The sequence below is a fragment of the Rhea pennata genome, chromosome 3 (genome assembly GCF_028389875.1).
Source record: "Rhea pennata isolate bPtePen1 chromosome 3, bPtePen1.pri, whole genome shotgun sequence".
Taxonomy (NCBI): Eukaryota; Metazoa; Chordata; class Aves; order Rheiformes; family Rheidae; genus Rhea; species Rhea pennata.
Window position 1 is genome coordinate 41,196,596 of NC_084665.1, and position 27,358 is coordinate 41,223,953.

At 41.3% G+C, this 27,358-nt stretch overlaps 1 protein-coding gene across 1 annotated transcript; it reads left to right on the plus strand.

The window, feature by feature from the left end:
• Positions 1 to 12,039: 12,039 nt before the first annotated feature.
• On the plus strand, positions 12,040 to 25,620 carry HNRNPU (heterogeneous nuclear ribonucleoprotein U). Its single transcript, XM_062572117.1, has 14 exons — positions 12,040 to 13,008; positions 14,000 to 14,111; positions 14,246 to 14,319; positions 16,782 to 16,921; positions 18,314 to 18,413; positions 19,267 to 19,379; positions 19,788 to 20,051; positions 20,302 to 20,421; positions 20,928 to 21,056; positions 21,411 to 21,579; positions 22,107 to 22,346; positions 22,792 to 22,994; positions 24,012 to 24,083; positions 24,495 to 25,620. Exons 1-14 carry the CDS (start codon positions 12,255 to 12,257, stop codon positions 24,546 to 24,548), a joined length of 2,544 nt encoding a protein of 847 aa, XP_062428101.1. The 5' UTR covers positions 12,040 to 12,254; the 3' UTR covers positions 24,549 to 25,620.
• Positions 25,621 to 27,358: the final 1,738 nt, after the last annotated feature.

Here is a 27,358-nt window from a genome sequence, read left to right on the forward strand (position 1 = left end):
AGAGAACTAAAACAAGATATTAAAGAGTTGGAGTTTAATTTGTAGCCACAATTACAAGCAAGTGTAGCAGCTACCTACAGAGCACATACCAAGAAAGGTGTGTGGAAGGAATGTGTGGTCTAGGGCAGATGACATACCCAGCGACGACTGGGCCTTTTGAAAAGGTTCTCCTTTTGTGTGCTTTGTGCCTTGTAAACATCCAAAGGTGAACTTGGAAGCAGGCACATCCCTGGAGCCTTCCCTTCCATGGCATCTGCACTCCTCCTCTTTCTCATAATGAAATTTCTGCATGATAGGAGAAATCCAGATTTCAGAAAGATGTAAGTAAACAAGCCTATGGTCTCCTCCAAATCACAAGACACTATTGAGCCATCGTGTTGATCTCTATTGAATAGGAAGGTGGTGCAGTAGCACGTTCTCCCTTTTGACTGATGGTCAAATATAAACACTCCTGGTCTCACTAGTAAGCCTACATGGCTACAGTAGTTTTTTCAGTTCAGTTTCAGTAAGCAGTTCATCTGCAAAACCTTCCAGAATGGCTACCAGAAATCTGCCAAGATGCTCAAGAACTAATCTGGTAGCCATGGAGATAATATACATGATTCTTCTGATCTAAAATTTTAGAAGTCTGAGAATTCCTTGTTCTCCTAAACAACTCTAGCAGCCAAAATTTTCAGCACATGTTCAGAAGTCCGGTTTCCAGAGAGACTGAAAATCTCCTCAGTAAACATGACACAGTCCCAGGCAGATTAAGAGAAGTTGTCTTTGTGGGATTACCTTGATTCAACAGTAGAAGGAAGAAGCTGATTTTTAGAGCTCTCTTTTTATCACTTTCCAACTATATTCATTGCCATAAAATAGGAATGCATAAAGTTATCACCTTGAGCTACTTGCTTCCCTAAAGATTTGAGAAATGAGAAATGCAGAGGAAAACCTCTGATTTCAGACTTTAGAAATAGTGAATACCCATCTCTTTTTCTCAGTAGGGACAAACTACATTAATATCAGAGTAAAAGGGGAAAAAAGCTCCATAAATTCACAAATCAGTCAGAGCTCCAGGCCTGGCATCTGGAGCTGCATAAGATGGTTGTGAAAGTCTTGATGCCATTAGCAGCAACCTAATGGTTCTTCATTTTGGGAAGATGTCTTCTGCTGCTTTTGAGACACCCATCCCCAAGTCTTTTGTTCTTTCTCCTAACATCCTTTAATAACCTTGTGATTGTATGTAGTAGATAAAAGTTGATTTTATATTAAGGATAACATTTCAAAGGAAAACCTGGCATATAATATCTGCTTTTGTCAGCTTGGCAATTGCATATAATCACATGGAATTAATCCATTTAACCTTGTATCATCACTTGGAAATCAAGAATAAAAGTTCTGATATCTGGAAGCAGGAGGAAGAGTATGTGTGATATTTCTTGAGAAAGACAAATAACTGCACTGGGAAGAAGAAAAGATTTGTGAGATACTAGTTTTAGAAGAAGAATTAGAATGAAAGGGAGGGTGTCAAGGGGACGAGGACAAACTCTTTTCAGTTGCCCCGTGTGACAGGACAAGAGGCAATGGGCAGAAATTGAAGCACAGGAAGTTCTGCCTGAACATGAGGGGGAATTTCTTCCCTGTGAGAGTGACGGAGCACTGGACCAGGTTGCCCAGAGAGGTGATGGAGTCTCCTTCTCTGGAGATCTTCAAGGCCTGCCCGGATGCAACCCTGTCTACCATGCTCTAAGTGACCCTGCTGAGCAGGGGGGGTGGACTAGATGATCTCCAGGGGTCCCTTCCAACCTTACTGATTCTATGATTCTATGATTCTATGATTCTATGAAACCTAAATGAGAGGATTTCAAAATAGATCAGAAATGAGGAACAGACGTGAGAAAATACAATCAAATGCTTGAAAATAGGAGCATTAGAAAACGAAAAGATGAAAGAAAAAGCATATATGGATTATCTGATAGAAAAGTTGTATTTGTCAGCTTTGGAGCTTTAAGTTTTGAAAAACTGAAAAGAGGAGGATCTGGTGAACCCAAATATCTGCAGATCTAAATAGCTAACAGAAAAATCCGAGTCTTCAGGCATATACTTGAACTCAATTCCAGTCATGAAGCATATACATATACTTAGCTTTACCTCACACAAGTAACACCAATGAGTTCAGCAATAAGCTCTGGTAGTGCAAGTCGCACTTCTCCCTCTCTACACCCCCAGTTTCAACAGATGTAGCCACAGTAAAGACTAGAAAAAAGAAGACAGAAATCAAATGTAATCTCCAATTCAGAGAAAATATCAGACTGCTAAAAATACTAAAATAAAATTCCTCTGTATTTTCTTTAGAAACATGGTTCCAAATATACCTAAAGAATAGAAAGGGAGGAGATAACATACTGTCATCCAGTATTAACAATGTTATTATAAAATATAGGCTGTTTGTATTTTAATAAATTTCTGTTCTCTGCAACAAGCAATGTCATTGCTCATTAAAATACTGTTCCATGATTTTCCTTTTCTTAATTTTAAGGACTTTCCCATTTTTATTATTGCCTAGAATAACAAAATCTCAGAGGAGATTCCAGGAGAAACATTAATAAATTGGTTTAACAAACTTAACCAAAGAAGCAAAGCCACTTTCGAATTTCAACAAAACTGATTAAAATCCAGAACATGCTCTGGAAGAGCAAAGTGTTATTCAGTGTATTTGTTATCTTCACGTTATTCAAAGCTGTTTTGGATATCACCCAAGAAAGTGCCCTCTGGTACTGCTGCACTTTGCTGCTGGCAGCACCTCAGCTCAGGCACATCAACCCTCCTTGCCCAGCCTGCCCAGGTGGGCGCACTTTCCTCCTGCCTTTCTGCCTGTGAGCCAGGGGCCAGGGTGCTCAGGCTCGGCCAGGGGGTTGTCCATGGCAGTGTTTCTGGAGCAGCCCTCACTGGCTTGGAAGCAGATCAAAATCCTCCCTGTCTTGCAAAGGCCACCGCATGTCTGTTAATGACCCTTGCCAGCATCAATCAGGGTCAAGACACATCGTGGTGCTCCAGCAAAGGGAAATTCTGTCTACTTATGATATTTTAATATCATACTATTGATATGATTATGATCATAATGATATGCCATCATAATGATATGGAATTACGATAAGCCAAAGTACTTTTAAAGGTAACCCCAGTGAGGCTACTTGCAGAGAGAAAGTATTTGAAACACATGCAAATAGAGGAGGGAATATATGGCAAATGATGAACACAGTACGGAACTACAAAGGAACAGTGAAAGAACAAAAGAAATAATGAGTGAGAAATTACCAGAAGCATCTCTTCATAATAAGGATTCTTAAAATAAACAATGGTTCAAATTCACTAAAGCTAGTTTCTAATTTACTGCTGGTTGCTAAAGCACAGCATTAAGTACAAACTTGCTTTGTCAAGCCTAAGGACTTGGACAGTGATTGCTAGAGCTAGTTTCTATGGAGTTAAAAAAAACTCTTGGCTTTTGTGATGAGTCCAGCTTCACTCTGAGATTAGACAGAGAAAAAAAAAAGATGAAGTAAAAGTTAGTTTTCAAAATTCACTTAAAGATTTGCCATCTGAAAATCATATCATTTAAAGCTGATTTAAACATGAAAATCAAGTATTCATATCAGTTACAGCATTATTTTCTCATGTAATTGCTTCTTTTTCAAGTCCTTTTTTAATTTTATTTTTACCCTTAATTGCCTTTTGTGTGTCAGTACATTATAATTTCATAGTGTTGTCCATAGGTAGAGTATCTGAGCACTTTCCACATAAAATAGATCAGCAATAAAAAGATCCTTCTGTATCTTGAGGACATTCTGATTCTTCTCTGTTTTGAAAGTGTGAGAGCTGTGCATGGGGTAAATGTGTCTTTTTTCATTCCTTTTAACTGTACTCTTGGTTTTAAGTCTTGAGTTTGTAAATGTTATGATAGACAAGTGCATTATTGTCACTTAGCAACCAGCTTTTATTTTATTTCAGAAACCATGTCCTGTATTTGATAATAGATTGCTAAAGCAGTTCCTTGTTATGACTAGCATGCTGTGCTCTCCTTGCCTATTTATTTGTTTTTATTTAAGTTTTGCTGTAGGGAATCTCTTTGGTAAGAAGTGCAGAGAGAGGGAAGCAGGAAAACCAAGTGAAGATGCCTTCTCTCATATAGGAATAGTCAGGCAGTTTTGTTTTCTTTTGTATGAAAAAGAACTCGTAAAACCCAGAATCTCATTTAGGCCCTGACCCTGTACTGAACTCTGCAGAGTCACAGGGGTCCTGGGACACGGGAAAAGCTACAGGACAGACTTGGACTGTAAATACTGCCAATTTACACTGCTGCAGAAAACAGTTTGGTCCAACGTTATTTAAAATGATACTTTGCATTATGTTCAGTACCAGAAAACTTTACCCAGATGGCTTAGCAAATTGTTAAAATACTGGAACGAGGACCTTTGAGAAGAGGCTAACCAGCAAACCTCCTCCCCTGCCGCTGCCCGCGGTTTTGCCGGCACTGTTTCTTTAAAGCAGCGTGACCTGACGGGATACCCAGCGCAGCTTTAAAATACCTGCGGCAGGGGCTGCCCTCCTCCTGCAGGAGGGCCTCCGGCAGGGTCCCTAGGCTATGGATGGGGAGCAGCAAGGTTAAGTGCCACTGCTTTTGTTCTCGTGGTTATTGTTAAGCAGGACAGTGTGCTTTGTGCTGACGAGATTAATTTAGGAGGGGGCTTGCTGAGCTTTCAGATATTATCTAGGGAACTACCTGTAGCTGTTTGCTAGCAGTCCATTTACTGTTCTCACAGAAGAGCTTCTGTTACTGCTGCATCTGTTGTATGAAATGATGCTAGTTTTTGCCACCCTGAATATAAAGAGAGTCTGAGCAGATTTACTGCAGCAGAGTGAGTTAAAGAACAGTCTGTGAAAGTTGTCCTGGTACAAAATGTTTTTTTTAAGTATACTATTTCATGGGATAAAATGCAGTTTCCTAAAAATCTCTCTGAACTCTGATTTCTTTATACTGCTCTATATTTCCTTATTTAAAGATGCTATTGCATATATACTCAAAGTTATATGTTGTTAATACTTGTGCTTTTATTTGTTAATACGCAGTTAAATTTGACATAGCTTTCTCAGTTGACACGTATACACCTGCAGGAGAGAGGGTGGAAAGGGTAGTTCTTTTTTCACCATTGATGCTGTGTAGTTTTCTTCCTGTCTTGTCTGTGTTTACTTATTCTGGGGCATAACAGGGAATTGTAGCTAGACTTCTGGATTGCTATTTGTAAAGGTGAAGGTGAAGAAATCTAAGATCAAGACTGTGTGGAAAGGTGGCTTTGTGTTTTTCTGGCTGTAAGCTTTCTAGAATTACCTTAGTAGCCTTCAGGATCTTGTAGCAACAACCCTGTAGGGCTGCCAGAGCAAAGACTATGTAGAGAGAGCTCTTTGGGATCTAACTATTCATTTTTCCTGTATTGGGCAGGCTTCCTATGTAAAAAAAAAAAAAAAAAAAAAAAAAAAAAAAAAAAAAAAAAGTAGGGCTGAGGAGAAGTTTAAGAGGTTGCTCCTGTCTATGTATTCTTCTGATGCTGTACAATTTAAGAATAGATAAACTAGCATGTTAACCTGTATGAAGGCATACTTGAAAATTGCTTGCTTACTCAGCTTTGCTGATGCCAGGAGGTATGGGGTTGTACAATGGTAGTAACTTGCAATTAGCATAGAACATTCTTGTAATTTTTAGGGGGTTCATGTGTTTACTTAGCAAGGCCTTTCCAGTCTGGAAGCCATTTGCTCTGAACTGAAGAGCAGGGGATGCTGTAGACAGCCTAACACCCAGCAGTGTCCTGGTGCCATAGAAGGTGTATGGCAGGTTCCCCTTTTTGTCCATAGCATAGCAAGAGGGGAAGGAGAAGGACATATTGAATAGACTCAAAAAATATAATGATAGAAAGAGCAGTGTCTGGTGAGCAGTATGTGTATGAGCAGTATGTGTAGTCTAGAGCATGCAGGGGACTAGAACATGAGGAAGCAAGGGAAAGAAAATGGGAGAAGGCAGTCACCTGAACGTTCTGTTTTTTGTTGTATTTAAAAAGGCTGAACAGAGAGGCTGTGTGAGGCAAGAGCTAGTCTGTGAGGTGTCAGCTGGGTTGTCCTGCCACCCATACCTCTTGCATCTTTCTTCTGAGATCCTGTAGCATTAGTTACATATATTGGCCATATGTTCCTTCTGGTATGTGTGCAGGGAGGTATGCTGGAGCTGACACTGTCTTTTAGACAGTCAGAAGTAGGCTTTAAAGTTACTTTAGAGAGAGTAATTGATATTCTTAAGAATTTTTAAAATGCTGCTTTATCTCAGGAAAGCAGTGTTTTTTTGAAAACTGATTGTCAAATATTGCCTCCTCTTTTCACTTTCACAGAGTGACCTTTGTTCAAAGGGGTTTTATTCAGTGGAGACTGCAGCTAGGACATATTGAATTTAGTATACCTAATTCTCCTGAATTTATAGGCCTGCTCTAGCGAATGAATGTGTGTGGCAGGTTATAAGAAAAATCTCAAGATATTACAGGTACCTGTTTTCCAGAACTGATAACATCTTATGAATTAATTCATATGTAACACTTTAAGCAACCACATGGTCACTAAGCTTCTGAATGACTGAATAAAACCAAAATGTTTTCTGGATGTAGTGTAGGAGAATGCAATCTTTCTTTCCAAGGCCAGGTATGGAACTTCTTTGCAAGTCTTTGAATGCTTTGAATTGAGAAACCTTTTATCAAGAGTTCGGGTGTTTTAGCAAGAAAAGCTAAAGCTGCTTGAAAATGGTGAAAAGGGATTCTTTTCTCTGGGGGCTTCTGTCTACAGGGTCAGTGGGTGCTGACCCTTTGAAAGGTGACAAGCAGGGGTTATGGGTTGTGACTGGATTATATGACAAAAATGCTGATTATGTGATGAAAACACAGCTTCCTTAGTCAACTGAAGCATTCCTGCTAACTCTGGGGAGTGCTTCCTCATTATTTGTAACAAACATACTCTTATTCCTCTTTTCATATTACTGAGGGTATTTTTTTCTGTACCATCTCCATCCTTTTCTGCTCTTTGACTGTGACTGTGGTGGATGTGGCTGGACTGTGAGCATGTGTGGAAGCTGGTAGTCCCAGAGTAACTCTGCAGCCCTTCATTCTGCTGGGTGGAATTGCTGAAGTGTATTAGATAAACAGAACTTCATCTTAATTCAGCACAGCAAAAGCAAAAGGACGTTAGGATCTTGAAAAGGATTTGTATACTGAAACTTGGCTGAGAAACCATCTGGAGGCCCAAAGGGTACAATGACAGGAAGGGCACACAGAAGTACTATAAGAGAAACAAAAATACTGCTGAGGAGAAATAGGCATATTCCAAACCAATGCCAGAAACCTGAATTTCAGTCCATTGACCACTGTTAGTTTTATTTGAAATCAGGCACTAAACATCTGTATGAAATAAGAATTTAGTTCCTCTTCAAATAATGGGCACTACTGCAAATGGCTGCCTTACTTCTGAGGTGAATTAGGCCTTATTTGATATTAAAACATCATGGAGATATTGAAGATAGTATAAGGCAAGGCCTATCTATCTTTGTAAACTTACTCTGACAGTAAGCAGTAGTGAATGCCATGGGACGAGGAGTTCGGGGCAAGTAGGCAAAGATTTCTCCAAAAAACACACTCAGCTTCTTGGTATTTGTTTCAGATGAGTGTATGTAATACGTATATGCACATATGTGTATATATTTGTATTTATGTGTGTGTGTAGTGGCAGGGGTGAACAATCATCAGAACTGATCCTTTGCCATGAAACCTCATTTGTGACAAATTACCATTTTAAAAATGTTTGAAGCTTCCTGACTAGCCCTAATAACGATTAATGAGGATTTTATGAGGAGACTCAGAGAGACTCACTCCACATGCTCCCTGCTATTGTAGAAGGCAACAGAGTATTTCAAGAATGATATTTTCTTTTAAAGTAACAGTGTGCTGGGTGGCAAACTCCAAAAGCAGTGTCAACTGAATGTGTGTAGGTTGAGGATATACAGAAGAAACCCAGGAGCCTACTGTGATGGTCAAAAGTAGAGTAAAGCATGAGAAGGACAAACAAGGCAGAAAGAGAGCAAACCTAGGAAAAGATAAATGTTTGTGTCCTGCAACACAGAAGAAAAGGTTTAAATAGCTATCTCATCTCCAGGGAATTACTACTATTTGATAAGCTATGTGATATAAACATGGATTTGTCTGATGTGTGCTTGAGGTAAGAGAATTCCTGCAACTTAGAGGTAGTCTGAAGATGCCAGACCAGTTCTTACAGTAGTCTGTATGACTGATCTTGATGTGACTCTGAGCTTCCTCTGAGGAAGGAATGGGCAGTGCATTGTGCACCTGCAGAATTGCACAAAAGTCCAGGCAGGGTGGGCCCCCTGGGACCATCTGGTCCCCCTGTGAAAGCCTGTCCTTTTTGTCATCCCTTGGAAAAGATGTCCATGTCCCCTACCCAGGGAAGAAAAGAATTTTTGCAGAAAGGGAGGCAGTGGTGGGGAAAGAGCTGACCATTCTTGGCAAGCAGAAGAGAGACTAGAAATGGTCTTTCCAAGGGGAATCTGGAGTGCTTAATGGGAATAACATTAGGGGTGAGAAGTGGAGGTTGGCTAACTGAAATCTGAAAAAGCACAAATAAAAATGAGAGACCAGAGTAACTGATTAGAAGGGATTGCAGACTGAGGATCCCAAATTGCTTTTGAGAGGGGAGCCTGGTTTGGAGTGAAAGATATTTTAACTTTCTAAAGAAGTAACAGGGACATGAATGACAGATAAGTAAGTACAAAGGAAGCAAAAGGAACTACATGTTATTTATGGGTAGAAGCCACTTCTAATTAAATTAAGGGAGGTTTTTTGTTTTGTGTTTTTTTTATGGTACATTTGGTATATTTTGAGACCAAAAAGGGCAATTTGAGGTAAGAGGATTTGTGGCTATCAACAATGATGCTAGGTATTTATAATGGCCACCACTATAACACAGGTAGGAGCTTTGCAAATTGAAGCTGAAGTGCTTTAACTTGAACCTTCATGTTTCAGGAGTTTGTATTACTAAAGGTTTGTTTTTATGATGTGGCTGGTGTCTGCATGATCTATGAAAACCTGAGTTGAAGGATCCCCTATCTGAATTAAGGGAGGGCATAGCAATGGAGAAAGCATATTCCCTTAACTTCTCTCCCTCCTTAAAGTAGGAATAGAAAAGAGAGATACTTCTGAAAGGCAGGACTTGAGGAGGACAAGTGAGCTCTTAGAGTTTTTCCCAAACTGGAGCATTTGTGCAAGAAACATGTATTTAGCATATACAGCAGAAAACTTAATTTGCTTTTACTGTGAAAATCAGTTGTAAGGTTCCATGTCTATTTCAGCTGTGTGTATTGTATGTACTTAGTTCTGTGAGAAAAGCTCGTCTCACCACAATGAAATCACTTGATAGCTGGAAGTTAGCTGGGATCTCTTGCTTTATAATAATAGGTAGACTGTAGACTGAAAGCATGCCCTTACTACACTTGTGAATATCTGTTTGATAATGTAATTAATGGTACTATATAACCAGGCACTTACTACTATGGTAGGCATTAATCTCCTAAAAGAAAAGATCAGCCTTCTAAGTGGTTCAATAAGGAGAGGAGCTTTTTCAGGATAGTGGTGGTACTTTTTTTTTCTCCTCCCCCCTCCCCCCCCTCAAAAAAAGTTTCTATTTTAATACTTAAAACAAATTACAATTCTTATTTTAGGTACTTGAGCCTTATATACAGGCTTGAGTGCTTTGGAGTAAGTAAGTAATCTCTTGATGTTCCACAAAGTCATTAGCTGTTTTGTTTCTCCATGGTAACAGGAGTATAAAGCAGTATGAGCATGTTACTGAAGTAGGCAGACATGACATTGTTTAGGAATGGGATTACATGTGAGGACTGTAGCTCTAAGATGATTCTGAACAGGGCAGTTTTTAACATAAGTGTTGTAAATGTGTGCAGGTGTGCTAATTCAAGGCAATACTCGGGTATCAAAAATGGCTGGAAAAATCTATAAGCTCTAAAGTTTGCTCTGGTAGGATTCTAGGGTGGTTAAGTTCTGGAAACATGGCTCAACATGTGATGAGGACTGTGCTAGCACAATGTTTAAATGTAGGGCTCTGTCAGGTTCAGATGCACTGTAAGTCATAAAGATTCAGTGGTGTGTGTTTCATTTAAAATTTTTAAATTGAAAGCTCACAAAACAGAGGTAGGAAAGGCAAAAGATATTTAAATTTTTGTGGAGTTTCTGTAAACTTCAGTAAGTAAGTTTGCAATATTAACTAGGTAATTCCCATTTACTTTTTTTCTTCTCCAAGGGAGAATAGCATATAGCAGACTAGATAGATCTCACATGAAGAAGTGAAGAAAGGTAGTTACTACATTAGTGCAGCTTGATCATGCATTGACCTCTCCTTAGCACTGATGCCCTTCTTCTTTTTCCTCCTTTTTCCCCTATTTAGATGACTCTGACCTACTCAACTGAGAAAAATCTACCAACTTGCATTTATATAAGCAAAAGGTTGTGATAACCTCTTTCTAATCTGTACATATTGCATGAGGGAATTCTTACTGTATCTGTTCCAGCAAGACTTATGTAGCGATGGGTTGAGCTAACCTTGCAGACTGAAACGTGTTTCCTCTGAATGGATTCAGCTTGACTGAAGACAGACCAGTGTGTGTGTGCTTAAGAGACTGTTTAACTTTCCTTCTATAGTTAAAAACAGTATGACTTCCTTGTCTCTCCTCCCTTTTCCTGAATACAGGTGAACTCAATATAATTTGTTCTGTTTCAGGCAGCCATGGGACCTGTTCCAATACAAGGCAGCTTCATGCCAGTACACCTTCCCTACAATAGGGCTTTATACTGATCTTTTGGGTTGTTTAACTTGCATCTTTTTAACTTTTAAAATTAAGTGAAAATGAACTTTTTACTCGGGCTCCCTAATGAACAAGACTTGTATACTAATGCTTACCTCCTGTTCAGCTGTGCTGCTCTCTGCTGTTTCTTCTCCAGTAACTTTTGACCATACTGGAAATATTCAATCAGTGCACAACTTGGCTGAATAGAGAGAGGAGACCCAAATTAATGCTCTGCAGCAGGAAAGCTGGGAGAAACAGCAGCTTGATTGCAGTTAGTTAACTGATCAGCTCTGCACTCAGCCCCAGACCAGTGCTGTTTGTCTGGCAGCGTGTTAATGCCCTGGGAAAACCTTAGTTAGCCCTGTGGCCTGCGGACCAGCTTGGTCGAATTACTGATCAGGCCAGTGCATGCCTTGTACTGCTGTAGCCTGTGAAGAGACTGCTGTGTAACTCTACTTTGTCCTTATGTAACTGTGCTAACAGGGTTGTACCAGGGTGACTGTTTTGAGTAGAAATGTTTTCACTTTCAGTTGAAACTGAATTTTCAAACCCTTTTTCTGTTCAGCACACCGCGGGCTGGGCCTGCGGAGGGTGCCCTGCAGTGAGGGCCGAGGGGCCGCCGCGTGTCGAGGCTGCGCCCCAGCACAGGGCCCTGAGACAGTGTGTGGTGGTAGTGTGTGTGGGGGGGGAGGGGGGCTGGGGCCTTGTCGAGGGAAGAGCTGCGGCCTGCTGAGGTGCCGCTGCGGCTGATTTTCCGTCCGGAATGGCGCATTCCGCCGAAAGCGAGCGGGCGGCCGCGGGCTGTCTCGCCCTGCTTCCTGCCGCCGCCCGGCCCAACATGGCGCAGGTACCGCGGTCGGCGCGGAGGCGGTTACGGCAGCTGCGGCGACTCGTCCTTCCCTGTAACTCCGCGGCGTAGGCGCGAGCGGCGCGGGCTGCCCGGGCCCCTCCTGCCGCCCCGGGCCCCGCGCGCGGCAGAGCCGAGGGGCGCCGCGCAGGGGTGCTGCGCTCGGGCCGGTATTTACGGTAGCGGTAGTGCGTGCGGCGGCCGTTACGGTAGCGGGGGGAGGAGGGCCTACGTGCGCGGGGGCGGGGCGGGCAGTGCTGCGTGCTCGGCCCCGCGAGGCGCGTCTCCCTCGCGAGCTCGGTGAAAGGATTTGGCGCCAGGCGGGTCCGCTCTGCAGCTGCCGCAGCCGCACGAACCAGCCGCGCCACCCACCCACCGCCTCCCACCGGGGCCTCGACCCAGAGCCGTCACCGTCCGCTCGAGCCCAGAGTCGCCCGCGCGCCGCCCAGGGACCGAGCCGCCGCCGCCATGAGCTGCTCGCCCGTGAACGTGAAGAAGCTGAAGGTGTCGGAGCTGAAGGAGGAGCTGAAAAAGCGGCGCCTCTCCGACAAGGGCCTCAAGGCCGAGCTCATGGAGCGGCTCCAGGCCGCGCTAGACCAGGAGGAGGCCGGCGGGGGAGGCCCCGCCAGCAGCGCAGTTGAGCCTGGCAACGGCAGCATGGAGGGGGAGGCAGCCGAGAGCGGCGGGGGCGCCTCGCAGCTCCACCAAGGAGGAGGCCCCGACCAGGCCGCGGCCTCCACCGCGGAGGACGACGACGAGGAAGGGCTGGAGGCCGCCGATGGCGACGCCATGGAGCTGGGCGAGGAGAACGGCGAGCGGGCGGGGGCCGGGGGCGGCCCCATGGAAGAGGAGGCGGGCGGCGAGGAGGAGGAAGAGGAGGAGGAGGAGGATGAGAACGGAGACGACCAGGGTTTCCAAGAGGGGGAGGACGAGCTCGCCGACGAGGAGGAGGCCGCGGCCGGAGACGCCAACGGGCACGGCGAGCAGCAGCCGCAGCCCCAGCCTCAACAACAACAACAGCAGCAGCAGCAACAGCCCCCGCCGCTCCTCCAGCCGCGCGCGGCCGCCAAGGAGGCGCCCGGCAAAAGCGCTGGAGGCGCCTCGGGGCCCCCGGCGGCGGCCCCCGGCGGCCCGGCGGGCCCTGCCAAGCAGCAGCAGCAACAGCAGAAGAAAGCGGAAGGTGGCGGTGGCGGCGGCCGCCCCGGGGCTCAGGCCGCCGGGGGTGAGTGTGCGCGACGGGTTCGGCGAGCGGGGGAGGGGGGGGTAGCGGGGGGGGGGGGAAAGGCCGTTAATCCCGCCGCGGAGGGGGGGAGGGGGGGCGGGCAACGGCCAAGAGGGCGGTTTCCGGGGTGCGCGATGGAGGGCGTTCGCGGCCGGCACGAGAGCGGGCGCGTCAGCGGCGCCCCCCCCTCCCTCCCCCGCGGGGGGGCTGGTGGTGTCCCCGAGGGGGTTTCCAGGCCCCCCCCCCCCGCTGCCCCGCACCGCGTGCTCCGCGCGAGGCGGCTGCGCCGGGCGGCGCGGGCGGGGGAGAAGGGCCGTTGCGCGGGGCCGCAGGAGTAGGAGGAGGAGGGGCCGTTGCGCGCGCGGGGGGGGGGGGGGTGGAGGCGCGCGGGGGGTGAGGGGAAGGGGCCGCCGCGCCGGGCCGCGCGGGGGGAGGGGCGGCTCCGGAGGGGCCGCTGGGGCGCGCTGTATTGTGCAAAGGAGCGCTCGGCGGCGTGACGTCACTTCCGGCCTGGGTGCTCGACGGGATGGCGTTTGGAAGGCCTGGTACAATGGAGGCGGGCGGAGGCGGAATCCCTTCCCTGCGGCCGGGCGGCCCCGCGCGGGGCTACCGCCCGCCGCGCCCCGCCTGCCGGGAGGCGGCGCACTCGTGCGGAGCGCTCGGCGTCCTTGTGAGCGTCCGGGAGTGCCCCGCGCGCCGCGGCGCCGAGCACGGGTGCTTTCTTGGCCGTTTTTTTTTTTTCTTTTTTTCTCTTCGCTGCGTGAGAGCGGTACGGCTTTTCTCTGTGCGTCTTCTCTTAACGTCGAGGACTGCGCCAGATGTGGAGATGCAAGCTTTTTGTCTTAGAGCAAAAAAAGCCTGCCGACCTGCTACTGCTTGCTCTTTGTTGCTGAGGGTTTTCTTCCAGTTTCCAAAGTTGGAAACGTTGTGGATGGCTTTATTCTTAGCTAAGTGAATTGTCTTATTAAATAAAATGTTAACTCTATTACAGGAGATGCTAAAACGGAACAAAAACCTGGTGAGAAAAAGAGGGGAGTAAAGAGACCACGTGAAGATCATGGCCGTGGATATTTTGAGTACATTGAAGAAAATAAGTACAGCAGGTAAGGAAATCTCCAATGCTGGGCAGCATTTTGTGAACGAGAAGGTATAGGAAATATTTCCTGTACCACTACTAAAATACCACCAGCAACAACTTTTTTTTCCTGATTTTTTTTCTCCTTCCCTTCTTCTCCAGGGCCAAGTCCCCTCAACCACCTGTTGAAGAAGAAGATGAACATTTTGATGACACAGTGGTTTGTCTTGATACTTGTGAGTAAACATGTTTTCCTGTACTCTGGAAGATGGAGTGGTATACTTTTAAGCCTAAAACTACACTTTCTGAAATGCAGGGCAGATCCCTTGTTTGACTTTCATTACTAAGTAATTTTTTAAAAAATGAGTGTTTCTGCTCCCTTTCAGTATAAGAAAACAACAAAAGGGTGCATAGGTATTCATGTTAACAATTATAAACTTGGTTTTTCCAAGAAATATGTAGTACCATATGGTTTTCTGAAGAAAGAAAACACTAGGTATGTAAACTAAACTGTACCAATATATAGTAAGCATAAATCACACTAAAAACAGCTTGAGTCATGAGAAACTAATTTTTAAAAAAAGATATATATATATATATGTATCGTGAACATTTTCAATAAGTTTCAGGAAGAAACAGTAGAAGGTTAAGGTAGTACAATCTCTGGAGTAAGCTTTGTGCATAACTTGCAGAGGCCCTCTTCAGCGCCAATCCAACGTAGATTTTTTCTGATTTCTAATAAACTTCAAAAGAAAAGGAGTAAAACCTCCTGGAAAATGCTTCATTCATGCAGTCTGGGAGGGTGCAGGGGTAGATGGTGTGTGCAAATGGTGTGGCAGAGAGAACTGGTTCAAAGGACATGAGAACTACATAAGAACTGGGGTTTTTTTTGAAGCAGATTATAGATGTTACTGTAATCATGACTACTTCAGTCATTGGTTTAATTTACACTTGTGTTCTTGAGGGTAAGTATAAGGAATTACTGCAGAGTTACTGGACTTGAATACACAAAGTACTAACTTAATAGTGCAGTTGAGGGAAACCTTAAATTTTAGGTTTATCATATTTGGTAGCTGTTTCAGATTTTTTTCTTCCTGAGAAATACTTTGATGTGGAAGGAGGCATGAATTTGCAGCCTCATAAATTGCTGAATGTGCTACGTTTGACCCTTCGGTAATGAAATCTCAAGTTGATTATCTTTTGATTTCTAAATGATTGCTTCTTGGGGAGTTACCTTTGTAGGAACTCCTAATTTGCCAAATAACTGTGACTAGTAGCTAATTCTGAATGCAGAAAGACCATCACTTCTACTAGAAATAATACTAAAAATGTTGAAGTTTGATTACTTTGGACAAACAAAATTTTCAGTTTAGTTTGAAGTGTTTTCAGGCTGCTCATAGCACAGAATCAATTGTAACTTTAAGATTGAATTGCGTAACAGCCTTTCTTTCTCTTGTCTGGACTGTACTGATCCAGACATAAGAGGTTTAGCGCTGGTAAGTGCTTTAATACGTGCATTTGGTAAGGAGGCTATAACTTAGAATTCTGTTTCCATTGTTATTCTAAAAGTAAGTTGCACCAAATGGATTTCTTAGGTGTGTTACTTTTAGTCCTTGCATGAAGAGCAAATAAAGCCATTGAGAAAACACTTGAGTCAAATATTGCAGTTGTAACTAGAGATGGTTTTATGCAAACAAAACAAGATGTTGTATATAAGCATTTCCAGTAATAAAGAGGAAACTGCATTTTTCTGTAATTGGGTAGCATGCAGAGTTGTTTTGTTTTGTTTTTTTTTTTCTTTTCTTTTTTTTTCTTTTTTTTCCCACTGAGCAGAAGATATTCACTGCTTGCTAACCTTAAACCTTGTTTGTAACTGTCATGTAGGTTTGGAGTTGCTTCTGTGGATCCCTAGCTCTTGGGGAATTCAAGGGCTATATGCTGCACGTCATATTGCTATTTTGAATTGCCATATTGAAAGCTACCAGAAGAATAACTTGAAATTTCATGGTGCTTCAACTCTGAAGATGTAATTAAAGCAAAGGTTCTACTTATGTTTCTAGGATTCACTTAGAGTGATAGGCAAATTCATAGTGCAGATCATGTTTCTTATAGAAGGAGGCTGTCTTGTCACATTCTGCCTGCTTGCGCTACCTGCATCTGACTTAACAGACTTTATTTTAATTGGTTTAATTGGACTTGCTAAATCATGGTATTCACCAAAGGTATTGCTACTTTCAATACTTAAACAAAAGCACTTATCTTTCTAATTATTTCTTAGCTGCCCTTAGACTTGCACAAGGGAATAAGAAAATGTAAAATCTAGTAAATCTGAAGAGCACTTTCCATAGTGCTGGAATGTCTCAGGTAACTGGCTAATAAAGTTCAAATAGAAGAGCTGAATTTAGCCACTTTGGTCAAAATAGGTCTCTGTTCTAGGTGCTTCTGCAGAAATCAAAAATTTGATAGGAATTTTGGGACAGAGTAAAGATGGCACCTAGGAAATGCTGGCTAACTTTCAGATTTATCTAGGCATTGATACAATTGATCTCCTGAAAGATACTGAACACTTGCCAGACACCAGCAGTTTGTCTCAAAATCAGTGGAGGTTTGCACCTTTGAAAACTGAAATTGCCTTTACTGCATAAGACAGTCATATTTTATTTCGTAATAGGGTAAACAATGATTTTTATGTTAACAGATAACTGTGACCTGCATTTTAAAATCTCAAGAGACCGGTTTAGTGCTTCCTCTCTGACCATGGAAAGCTTTGCTTTTCTTTGGGCTGGAGGAAGAGCCTCCTATGGAGTTTCTAAAGGCAAAGTCTGCTTTGAGATGAAGGTGAGTTAGACTGATGTTTTGGTGGGAGGTCATTCTGTGTGCTTAAACATAACACTGTTCATTCTTCTCTATTCTTTCAATCCAAATTTTCTTTATTTAATTGCAACCTATTCAGGTGAATAGACTACAAGAGCTTTTAGAAGGTCTTCCATTCTGGGCGTGTGAAAGTATTTTCAATAAAAGACATCTTAATTAGCAAAACCCCTTCCTCTTTCATGGACTTTCTCAAAAAAAAAAAAAAAGAACTTGCATTTGTGTGGAATGTGCAACTTCTGGTCTTAATTTTTGAACCAAGAGTTTTCTGTTGGTACCTACTGTATTGAGACTTGATGAATTTTGGTACTTGCTAATCAAAGTTTGGTACTTTCTGAAGGTTCTAGAATATGCATGTGAACACTCCCACACCCTCCCTACAGAGGTCCCTTCCAACCTGGATAATTCTATAACTTGTATACATAATGAATATGAAATTCTGAGAGTAAGAGTTCTAAAGGAGAAGAATGGAAAAGAGAAACAGTCTTGGAATAATCAGACTTCTCCCATTCACTGAAGGGGCAAAAATGGAAGGTGCAGAAGTTGATTTAACAATGTTTAAGCCTTCTTGCACATGATATGCCTATGCATATACATGCTTACTCTGTTCTGTTCCTCCAGTATTTTCCAATCTAACCACTGCCACAAGGAGTGGGTAGCGATTCCCTTTTTCCACTTTTCACTGAGCGATTTCTGTCTCTGCTGGTACTTGTAACTTTGGAAGGCCAGTGAAGGGAAACTGATGTCATTGTTTTTCCTCTTCACTTTCAAATCAGTTTCACTTGGGTCACCTGACTCGAACAGTTATGGAGACTGGGATACTGGTCAGGGCTTTTTTTTTTTTTTTTTTTTTTTTTTTTTTTGACTCTGCTTATGTTGCTTGGAAGTTGGCAACTTGCCCAGAAAACTACTTACTGTGGAAAAGGATGAGTATGATATTTTCCTAGGTCTTTCTAAAACAAGTTTTTCACATACCACATTTTATTGGCAAAGTAATTCATTGCTAAATCTCAGTATTATGGCAATGTTTAAAAATGTGTATCTATCATATGTAATTTTAATATGATCTCAGAAAGATTCAAGTTTCTTGCCATTAACAGGGACTGCTGTGGCTAAATCCTTTGATTGAAGTTGCAGGATATATTGTGTCTCCATTGCTCAGTCAATTCATGTAAATATTTAGTGACTGACCTGTGATTCCACAGGGCTTAATTTCAGCATGCCTCATTTTTGCTGAAGATAATTACTTGCACTTAGCAAGGATTGAAACAAAGTACAAAGGTTCCAGATGTTACCTTTGTGTTTCCCTCCTGTTGGAGTCTAATACTACATACCTTTTAATGAATGATTTAAAAATAGGTTACAGAAAAGATTCCTGTTAAACACCTGTATACAAAAGACATTGACATACACGAAGTGCGAGTCGGCTGGTCACTGAACACAAGTGGAATGTTGCTCGGTAAGATTTAAACATTTGGTTATTTTTGTGTTTGTGGTTGAAGCTCTCATTTCTTAAGCACATTAAGAAAAACTTTGTAGTCCAGCTGTTTCGAAAAGTAGTCTTGACTTGAACTGTTTATTGGACACAGTGAGAGAAGATGCATCTTTGGGATCAAAAAAGCTGTTAGGAAGAGGATTTTTTTAAAAAGATGCAAGACCAGCTGTATAAGAAATTTTCTGGAAAAGTACCCTTCTCGGGGGGGCAGGGGAGAATCCACATTTCTGAAAGTGGCTAGGAAGATGTATTGAAACTGTTCATTACAGTATTGATAACCAATACATGCTGCTGAGATGCTCCTTTGTGGGGAATGTGAATGAATTGTTATGTTCTTAACATGAGCAGCTTTCTTGTCAAGTATTTAAGTTCCTCCTCAGCTTCATGACACTTCTTGTTACCTTCATTATCAGCTGTCCCAGCCTATAAGATGGGGAGAGTTAGGTGCTACTCAAGATTAATCTGTAAAACCTACCCAGATACTTATATTACAAGTGTATGAAGGCATAAGCAGGTCTTAAGACTTCAAAAATTACTTTCTCTTGTTTTCTTTATCTAGCAGTTTAGCTTTATGCAAAACTGAATCTGGAACCAGTAGCATAAGACACTTAAACCTGGGAAGGGGGCAGCGCTGCTGCTTGATACTAAGTGAGAGTGTTAAGTTCTTAAAAGAATGAACAATAGTTGTTCTGGTGGTCAGAGCTTGTTCTGGCATAAATAAAAGCATTCTGAATATCAGTGTATTTAAGTAGTTGTAAAGTGACTGTTCATGAAAGTTGGACAAACTACATACTTTTAGTTAAAATCATTTCTTTAGGTGAAGAAGAATTTTCGTACGGATATTCTCTAAAAGGAATAAAGACATGCAATTGTGAGACTGAAGATTTTGGTGAGAAGTTTGATGAAAATGATGTGATTGGATGTTTTGCTGTAAGTTTTCACTTATATTTTCTCCTGGGGGAAAAAAAAAACTTAAATTTTTCAAGCTGCTGTGGTGTGAGAAGGGGTAAATGGGATCTATAAAAACTTGGAGCAGGACAAGTTGCTTAATGTAGGGAAGAGGCAGAAATAACATGCATAATCAACAGGGACTGCTGTCAAGGTTTTAAGATTGCATATTCATAGACAAATGTCTTTAAAGCCTTTTTTTATATTTATAAAAAAAGCTGTCATCGCTGACAGTCACTCACTTCAAGAGGATGCTTTTAAGGAATTATGTTATAACAGTGTTACAGAGGAACTTTGAGTGAATAGAGTTAATACAGTGTAATTACTAATATGATTTTTTATTATGAGGTGAGTAATTTCAAATAAACTAATGCTTTATTTGAAAAACAGAATTTTGATGGTGATGAAGTGGAACTCTCATATTCCAAGAATGGACAAGAGCTTGGTGTGGCATTCAAAATAAGTAAGGAAGTCCTTGATGGGCGACCACTCTTCCCACATGTTCTTTGCCATAACTGTGCAGTTGAGTTCAACTTTGGTCAGAAGGATGAACCTTACTTTCCTGTACCTGAAGAGTATACCTTCATCCAGAAGGTCCCCCTGGAGGATAGGGTCCGAGGACCAAAGGGGCCCGAACAAAAGAAAGATTGTGAGGTGAGGTTCTTGTTTATTATCTCAAAATAGTAGAGGCAGATGGACAAAAGCAGTGGCATTCATGTAAGCATATTGCTGTACAACGTGTGACCTTTTTGTTTAGGGAATAGCATTGACAGTTCTCCTATGACTTCTCCCACTACCAGTATTTGCTATTTTAATTGGGCTTGCTGGCATAAGTGGCAAAGTTTCTTTTGAGTATTAAAGAAAAATTGAATGAGTATTCCAAATACATAATTTGTCATAATAGGTGGTGATGATGATTGGCTTGCCTGGAGCAGGCAAGACTACCTGGGTTACCAAACATGCAGCAGCAAATCCTGGGAAATACAACATTCTTGGGACAAATACTATTATGGACAAAATGATGGTAAGTGGTAATGTGACTTCCCATTTGTTGATATATTACACACTTTATGTAAGTCTGAGGATTTTTCTGCTCCTAGGCCATTTTTTTGTATATACACATAAGAAGCAGCTTCTAGTTACTTGACCATTAGTGAAGATTAAAGATTTAGTCTTACTGAATTACTTCTTGCACACAGCAGAATTGTAAAGCTTTTGTGGTGCTATGTAAGAAACGCTGCTGCTGTTCAGGTATTTCAATTTCTGTTTATGTCGCTGTCTCTAGAACAGCATATGCAGCTTTGACTCAATAGTGTCTTAGAATTGTGTCTTAGAATTGTATTGCTCCACCTGTATTCTTTGTTTATAAAGATGCATATTTTGTGAAGGCTTTGGGAATTTCAGTTAGATGAGTTTGTAGTCATTGCCTTGACTTTAAGAATCCTTGAAGCCAGATGAAAAGCATTTAGCAAAGGAAAATGGCAGCCACGTGGATCAGGGCTGCTATAACTCTGGGGAACTTTTCTGTAGGTTGCAGGTTTTAAGCGGCAGATGGCAGACACCGGAAAACTTAACACACTGTTGCAGAGAGCTCCACAGTGTCTTGGAAAGTTCATTGAGATTGCAGCTCGTAAGAAGCGGAATTTCATTTTGGATCAGGTAGAGGCTTCAGTGAAAAACTGTTAAGGAAACTTATTATAGGCTATAGTACAGTAATTAAATGGGATTAAAGTTGCATTCTAATAGCAGTTGTTAATTTCATGTGATGACTTTCACTTATTATTACTACAAATGCTTTATCTGAACTTCTCTGGATGTATGGGATGTGGGAGGAATAGTATTTTAACACTTGAATATGAGATTGTAACTTTTGCATTATGCAACATCTTTATGTCCAGTTATTTGTAAACTTCATTGCAAGCTCTTGTAGAGGTGAAGTCTATACACCATAAGTTGACTTCCTTAACTCTTACAATGACAGCTACGTGTAGTAAGTTACTGCATTTTTTTCAGACAAATGTGTCTGCAGCTGCGCAGAGGAGAAAAATGTGCCTGTTTGCAGGCTTCCAGCGCAAAGCAGTTGTTGTTTGCCCAAAAGATGAAGACTACAAGCAAAGAACACAAAAGAAGGCAGAGGTGGAGGGAAAAGATCTTCCAGAGCATGCAGTTCTCAAAATGAAAGGCATGGAACATAATCCTATACTGTGTTTTAGGATGCTGAGTATCTGTTTAAAGGATTTAAGTAAATCTGAAGTTTAAAAATCACGTTATCTTAAACAGTCTTACTTAAGCAAAACTGGAAGACTATTGTAACTTGTAGGACAACACTATATTGTGTTCCCTCTGCTGCAGTCCTTAACACTACTCAGTTATGCTGATATGCTTCATGCAGATGCACAAAGCTGTCTTGGCATAAAGTGCCCTATATAAGTGACATATTTGGCAGAAACTGGTACTCTGAGTGGAGGTTTAAAAAAAAAAGATGCAGGCAGAATGTTTTCAAGGTTTGGAACAATACTGGCAACTCCTTGGAGACACATTTACTTCTTTTGTCACTCTTGCATTTCTTAAATGTTGAAGTTACTTAATTTTGTCCCTGTGTGTTGGGTATGCAGGGAGTGGGAGGAAGAATGGGAGAAAGGTGGCTAAATACATCTTTAATTATTGCTGAATGAAGATGCTGAATACTCAGTGTTTTTGCAATCGTAGGGAACTTCACACTGCCAGAGGTAGCAGAATGTTTTGATGAAATAATCTATGTAGAGTTGCAAAAAGAAGAAGCTCAGAAGCTCTTGGAACAATACAAAGAAGAAAGTAAGAAATCTCTTCCACCGGAAAAGAAACAGAACACTGGCTCAAAGAAGAACAAAAAGAGCAATAAAAATCAATTTAATAGAGGTCAGAGAGGACGTGGAGGATTTAACATGCGTGGGAACTTCAGAGGAGGAGGTGAGCCTAGAAATAAGCCTGTAAGCCTTGGAGATCACTGCTGCTTTTTTTTTTTTTTTTTTTTTAAATGTTGGTAGCATTTGAAGTCCAGTCACTATGTTGTGGGAACCTTGACTTCAACTCAGATAAGTTTAATACCTTGACCTTTATTGCGAAGTTACTTCTAAAAATCAAAAGTGAGTCACCAGTTCTTTTCAAATCTGAAATTATGGTATTTGTGTGGCTTTCCTAGGTTTGGTGCTTACTTGTGTACCACACTGTATTAGCGATCTTTTGCATATTTAAATCAGTGTTGCTTACTGACCAGACTCACAGCCAGGCTTGAGGGGGGAGGGGAGTGCTGAATTTGAGTGTCTTCATTTCTATACAATTATTAAATAATTTCAATGTGAAGATTATCTTTCAGAATAACAATTACTTGATTCAAGCAACTTTTCCCTTACAGTCCCTGGCAATCGTGGTGGATACAACAGGAGGGGAGGCAATATGCCTCAGCGAGGTGGTGGAGGTGGTGGTGGTGGCGGTGGCAGCAGCGGTGCAATTGGCTATCCCTATCCTCGTGGCCCTGTCTTTCCAAGCAGAGGTGGTTACTCAAACAGAGGAAACTATAACAGAGGTGGAATGCCCAACAGAGGGAACTACAACCAGGTAATGAGTGCTTTTTTTTTTTAGTTGAACTACAGTACTTGGGACAACGTTTTATGAAAAGTTTGTTACTAATGGGTAGCAGCAAACATGACTGTTAATATGCTAATCCCATAACAAAAGGCCTAACCGCAAGTGCCTAGAGTTCTGAAGAGCACCTGAAAAGAGCTAGTGCTGATATGGTGGTTCCACATTAAGACTATTTCTCTGGCCTATTAAATCTGAAGATTTTCAGGGCTTGTGCTCCATGGGAGGTAAAGTAGCAACCAGCTAGTTTTAGGCCTCTGAGAGGCTAGGGTTGCATTTTTGCAATTAATTTAGATACAGTTAATCTAGATGCAAATGCTCAGGTGTAATTTCAAAATGAAATGCCAAACTGGGTGTTTGTCTTTCATCTTAACTAATGAGTAGTGGTGGAAATACTTGAAAATGTAAAATATGAAATATGGATTACTGAAGAGCCAGCAGATGGAGCCCAAGCTAATAAACATTCCTCAGGTTCATCTAATACTGATAAACAGAAGAAAAGCAGTGTTTTATCTGCTTGTATCAAGGTGTTTTCTTGGTACCATAGGTTTTATTTGAAGTTTTGTGAGCTAGCTCTTCTCTTCTCAGTTCTGTGACCCATATCCTTTTGTCTGATCAGATAACATCCTTGTAGCAACTACAGCCTTTCCTAACTAAAAATAGCCAAGCTCTTGTATTTTTAGTTGTCCTGGTGCAGTTTAGCAGCTGGAAACAGGGTGAGTCAAAACTGGATTAGTCAGCTTCCAGACCATAGTCAGCAGCAGTTTATTATAGAGCTGGCTTATTTGAAGGGTTTTGCCCCATGTTTAAGAAGCAGCTGCTTGGAGGTAGAGACTCTCAGTACTTTGTGTGGTAATACTAGATCTGATACCTTATACTGGAAAGCTTGTATGTATGATATGTCATCTTTTGGTAAGAATAGAAATACCGGCATTAGTATATTTATGGAAAAAATCTGTGTAGATGAAATAGTTCAAAACTGTTGTCTTACAGAACTTCAGAGGACGGGGAAATAATCGTGGCTACAAAAACCAATCTCAGGGCTACAACCAGTGGCAGCAGGGTGTAAGTAGTAACTTAAACTTTTTCTGTTTATTAATTGTTAACTTGAGTATTTCAAAATGCTATCTGAAGTAATTAAAGTGGGTGCGTAATAAACTGGATAGCAGAATTTTGTATTAGCCAGGTAACGTTGCTATAAATAGTTGTCTCTAAAACAATCTGGCTTGATGGTCTTGGTGTATCAAATTTCAGCTATGACTTATCAGTCTTAATGGTATGTCGTATTTGGCTTCACATTAGTACTATGAAGTGCACTCAGTTTAACTGCCTTCAGTTGTTTAAGAACTTACAGCTATTTGAGAGGCCTCTAGTCATATGCTCCAGGGAAAATAGATATTTTTTTTTTTAAAAAAACTAAACTGTAATCACATCAAGGTCATACTTCTTAATTAACTATTTATCCATTTATTGCAGCAATTCTGGGGTCAGAAGCCATGGAGTCAGCATTATCACCAAGGATATTATTGAATACCCAAATAAATGAACTGATACATATTTCTCCAAAACCTTCACAAGAAGTCGACTGTTTTCTTTAGTAGGCTAACTTTTTAAACATTCCACAAGAGGAAGTGCCTGCGGGTTCCTTTTTTAGAAGCTTTGTGGGTTGATTTTTTTTTCTTTTCTTTTTTTGTACATTTTTAATTGCAGTTTTAAAGTGATTCGTAAGAGAACCTCAGCATTGTGCACGATAAGAGAATGTGTCAGTATTTCAGGGTTCTACATTTTATCTGTAAAATGTGACTTTTTTTTTACCACAACAAAAGTAAAACGTTGCTTTGTACCTGGTGTCTTTTTATTAAAGAATTTTCTCCTTTTTCCCCTATTCCCCAATTTCTAAGAAACAGTCGTGAGTCATGTCACAATATGACAGAAATGTTAGCAACCAGATTCGTATAGAGACTCCTTAGTAGCCCTCATGAATATCATGAGATTATGTAAAGCTCCATATTACACTCCATCGTCTCTGTGAAGCTTCTGGGTGGGGAGGGGAGGAGGGGGAGGTAAAAGTTTCTGGCAATAACTAGGACTTTTTTGTAACATTTGGAATTCAATAAGATGTTGGGGCAAAGAGGAAACCTGGAGCTGAATAGTGAAGGTGGAGTGTATGTAGAAGCTCTTAAAGTTGTAAAACTTGGTTGCATTATTTGTGGAGGCTCAAACTTGTGAAGGTACAACACCATAATTTCTTTTCCATTTGTTCTGCATTTTGATTCTGAAAAGAAGCTGGCTTTGCCCATTTCTTATTAAACAAAACTTGTTGTAAATCCAGTTGTCTAATGGGATCTATATGAAGTTAGCTGTGTGTCTGTATAACCCTTTCCCTACAAAATACTGTATACCTAGTGTGCTTGTAGTAGTTACTCCACCATTTTGTAAGCTAATGAAACTGTGAGTCACCCATTTTATATCTAATTTTTAATCATGTCAATTCTCAAATGGGTGTATCTCCTTAGCCTGCTGATTCCTTTTCTCCTTTAAAGAAAGTGGGTGGAGAAATTTAACTCTAGACATTTGTTTGCAATAAAATAAATTCATTTTACTCTTGTTTTGGGATTGTTGCCATCAAGGTCTAAAATCCCTTTAAGCCTCTAAAGAGGAAGAGAATGTATAAAAACAAATGATGTTGGACAGTTAAAACTCATTACTATGTACATGCTGAAATACTTGTGTTTCTTTAAAAATCTAAACTGGTGGTTGCTCTGTTAGAGATATCACATGTATAATCTCACAATTTAACATGGCTATATGTGTAGGGCAAAAGACTTGAGTTGCATTTATGCATCATGTAAATCCACTATTTATTGTAAAATAGAAATTAGTGAGGAAAGACTGGAAAGGGAATAGGACAGAAGGAGGGTGTCACGAAGAATGAATTTCAGAATTGAACAGACTTCAGATTTGTTTTAACTGCTATTTTGTTCAGGTATATGCTTTTGTAAAATTGTAGTGGCAATGTTAGCTAACAACTTGCATTTTAATGCCATAAAAGACAGGGAAGACATAATTGTCATAAATTGAAGTTATGGTATACATGTGAACATGCATGTTACTGCCAGGATCTGGACTTCTGGGTTTGTGTGCTGAGTTCCTCCTGGCAGTGTGCAGACTAGCAGAGGCTTACCAGTAGCAGTGTAGATGTAGAGTTAATGTAGTTGTGCTTGAATTTTTTTTTCAAATGTTAGTCAATTTCTAATAGTCTTTGGAAGTAAAGATATAGTTGTGTTGCTCTTCTAGCCTTTATAGCCGATCCATACTGCATATTGACATTAAACATTCACAGCACCACCTCCTTGTTAATATTGCTTTAAGTCATCCCTCTGAACAAGTGTAAATTGTCTTTAAAGAAACACTATTTAATGAACTAGAAATACAGGAAATCTAAACCTGAACCTGTTTTGCTGAAATGGAATTTTCTTTAGATTTGCAGAAAATTGTAGTGTAATTTGAATTCCTTCCTCCCCCTACCCTCCTCCCAAGAGCTAACACTTTGTATGGAGTGCTGATCCTTTGCTTATTTTGGTACTCTATAAAATAGTCTTAAACTGAAATATAAGAGCCTACACTTACTATGTGGTTGTAAAGTTTGTATTTTAATTCAAAAGTCTGGGGGAGTTGTTTAATTCTTTGAGGTGTGATGTTTTTTTTAAAAAAACAATACAACCCTTCGTTTTCAGCTTGTGGCAGTAGGTGTCTTACAAGGAATTTCTGTTTCTACTAAAAAATTTCTATATAAGAAAAGCTGCTTTGATAACAGTTTCTGAGTCTTAACATAAACATGAGGCACACTTAGTTATGAAATAAGACAAGAATCAAAATACTTGTCTTTTCCCTACTTTTTGTTTGTATTTATTACAGTAGAGCAGAGACCTCACTTTCATGAGGCTTTGTTCAGCCTGGATCTATCCATAAAAAATTCCTTTATTTCATCCTATTCCATTACAGAGGGTACTTGGTATGTGAAAATGGCTTGCATTTACATAGAAAATTACTAATAATCAAAAAAAAAGAAAATTGCATTTTGTGCTTAAAATGGCAGTGAGAAGTTCTAGTTGATGGCTAGAGAACTACAAGAGAAGCACAGCTGTATGTTATCAAAATGAGAGGGCTTGGCTGTCTGGCATATTGAGTAACTTTAGCAAGCTCAGAAGGGGTTGTTTACGTGGAAGAAAAAGCACCCATATTACAGCAGCTGCACTGCTGGCGGCGGTGGTGCGGATGCTGGTGAGGTACAACAGACTTCTGTTATGAAGTACAGACCTGGGGAGCCTTAGGGCTGG